The sequence below is a fragment of the Myotis lucifugus genome, unplaced genomic scaffold (assembly GCF_000147115.1).
Source record: "Myotis lucifugus unplaced genomic scaffold, Myoluc2.0 scaffold_94, whole genome shotgun sequence".
Lineage (NCBI taxonomy): Eukaryota > Metazoa > Chordata > Mammalia > Chiroptera > Vespertilionidae > Myotis > Myotis lucifugus.
In genome coordinates, this window is record NW_005871142.1 from 2904007 (window position 1) to 2904613 (window position 607).

Genomic DNA, 607 nt, shown 5'->3' on the forward strand with positions numbered 1-607 from the left:
CTGATTTCGTGTCTGTTACTGTAACATTCACACAAACGCCAGCCTCTCCCCAGAGGAGGCAGCGGGTGCATCGGTAACCTGTTCGCCGAGTGCGCGTGGCTGGGACATCCCTAGCGCGGTCATCTCCACCCGGGCTTTCCGGTGCAGTCACGGTAAATGGGTGCGTGAGTAAACGAGCTGTGGGTGTGCGTGTGGACCTGCGCGTTCTCTCCTCCGTGCGGGCGCGGGGCCAGAGTCCGACCGACCGGCACCCGCCCTCGGCGCCAGGCCCAGCCCTCGGCTGCTCTTCAGCAGGGGGTCCTCGGCGGCGCGGCTGCCCCCTCCCCGCCCGGCCCGCCCCGCCAGCTACCTGCAGCCGCACGCCTCCACCACCATGTCCTCGTATTGCTTGTAGACCACGTTGTTGGCGGCGTCGATGTAGAGGATGCTGATGGGGCTGAGGCGCGCGGGCACGCAGCAGGAGGCCGGCGCCGCGTCGGGCGCCATGGAGTTGAGCAGCGTCTGGATGATGGCGTGGTGGGTGGGCTCGAGGTGCGAGCGCAGCGGGAAGTCGCTCCACTGGCCTCGCAGTGGTACGCTTGGTAGTCCAGCGGCGCGATGATCCAGT

The 607-nt window shown here is 67.7% G+C and overlaps 1 protein-coding gene across 1 annotated transcript in view; it reads right to left on the bottom strand.

The window, feature by feature from the left end:
• Nucleotides 1–345: 345 nt before the first annotated feature.
• GDF7 (growth differentiation factor 7) overlaps nt 346–607 on the bottom strand; it is a 5787-nt gene continuing 5525 nt past the window's right edge. The window contains 2 exon segments of the mRNA XM_014458343.2: nt 346–555; nt 558–607. Of these exon segments, the coding sequence (XP_014313829.1) occupies nt 346–555; nt 558–607 (260 nt within the window).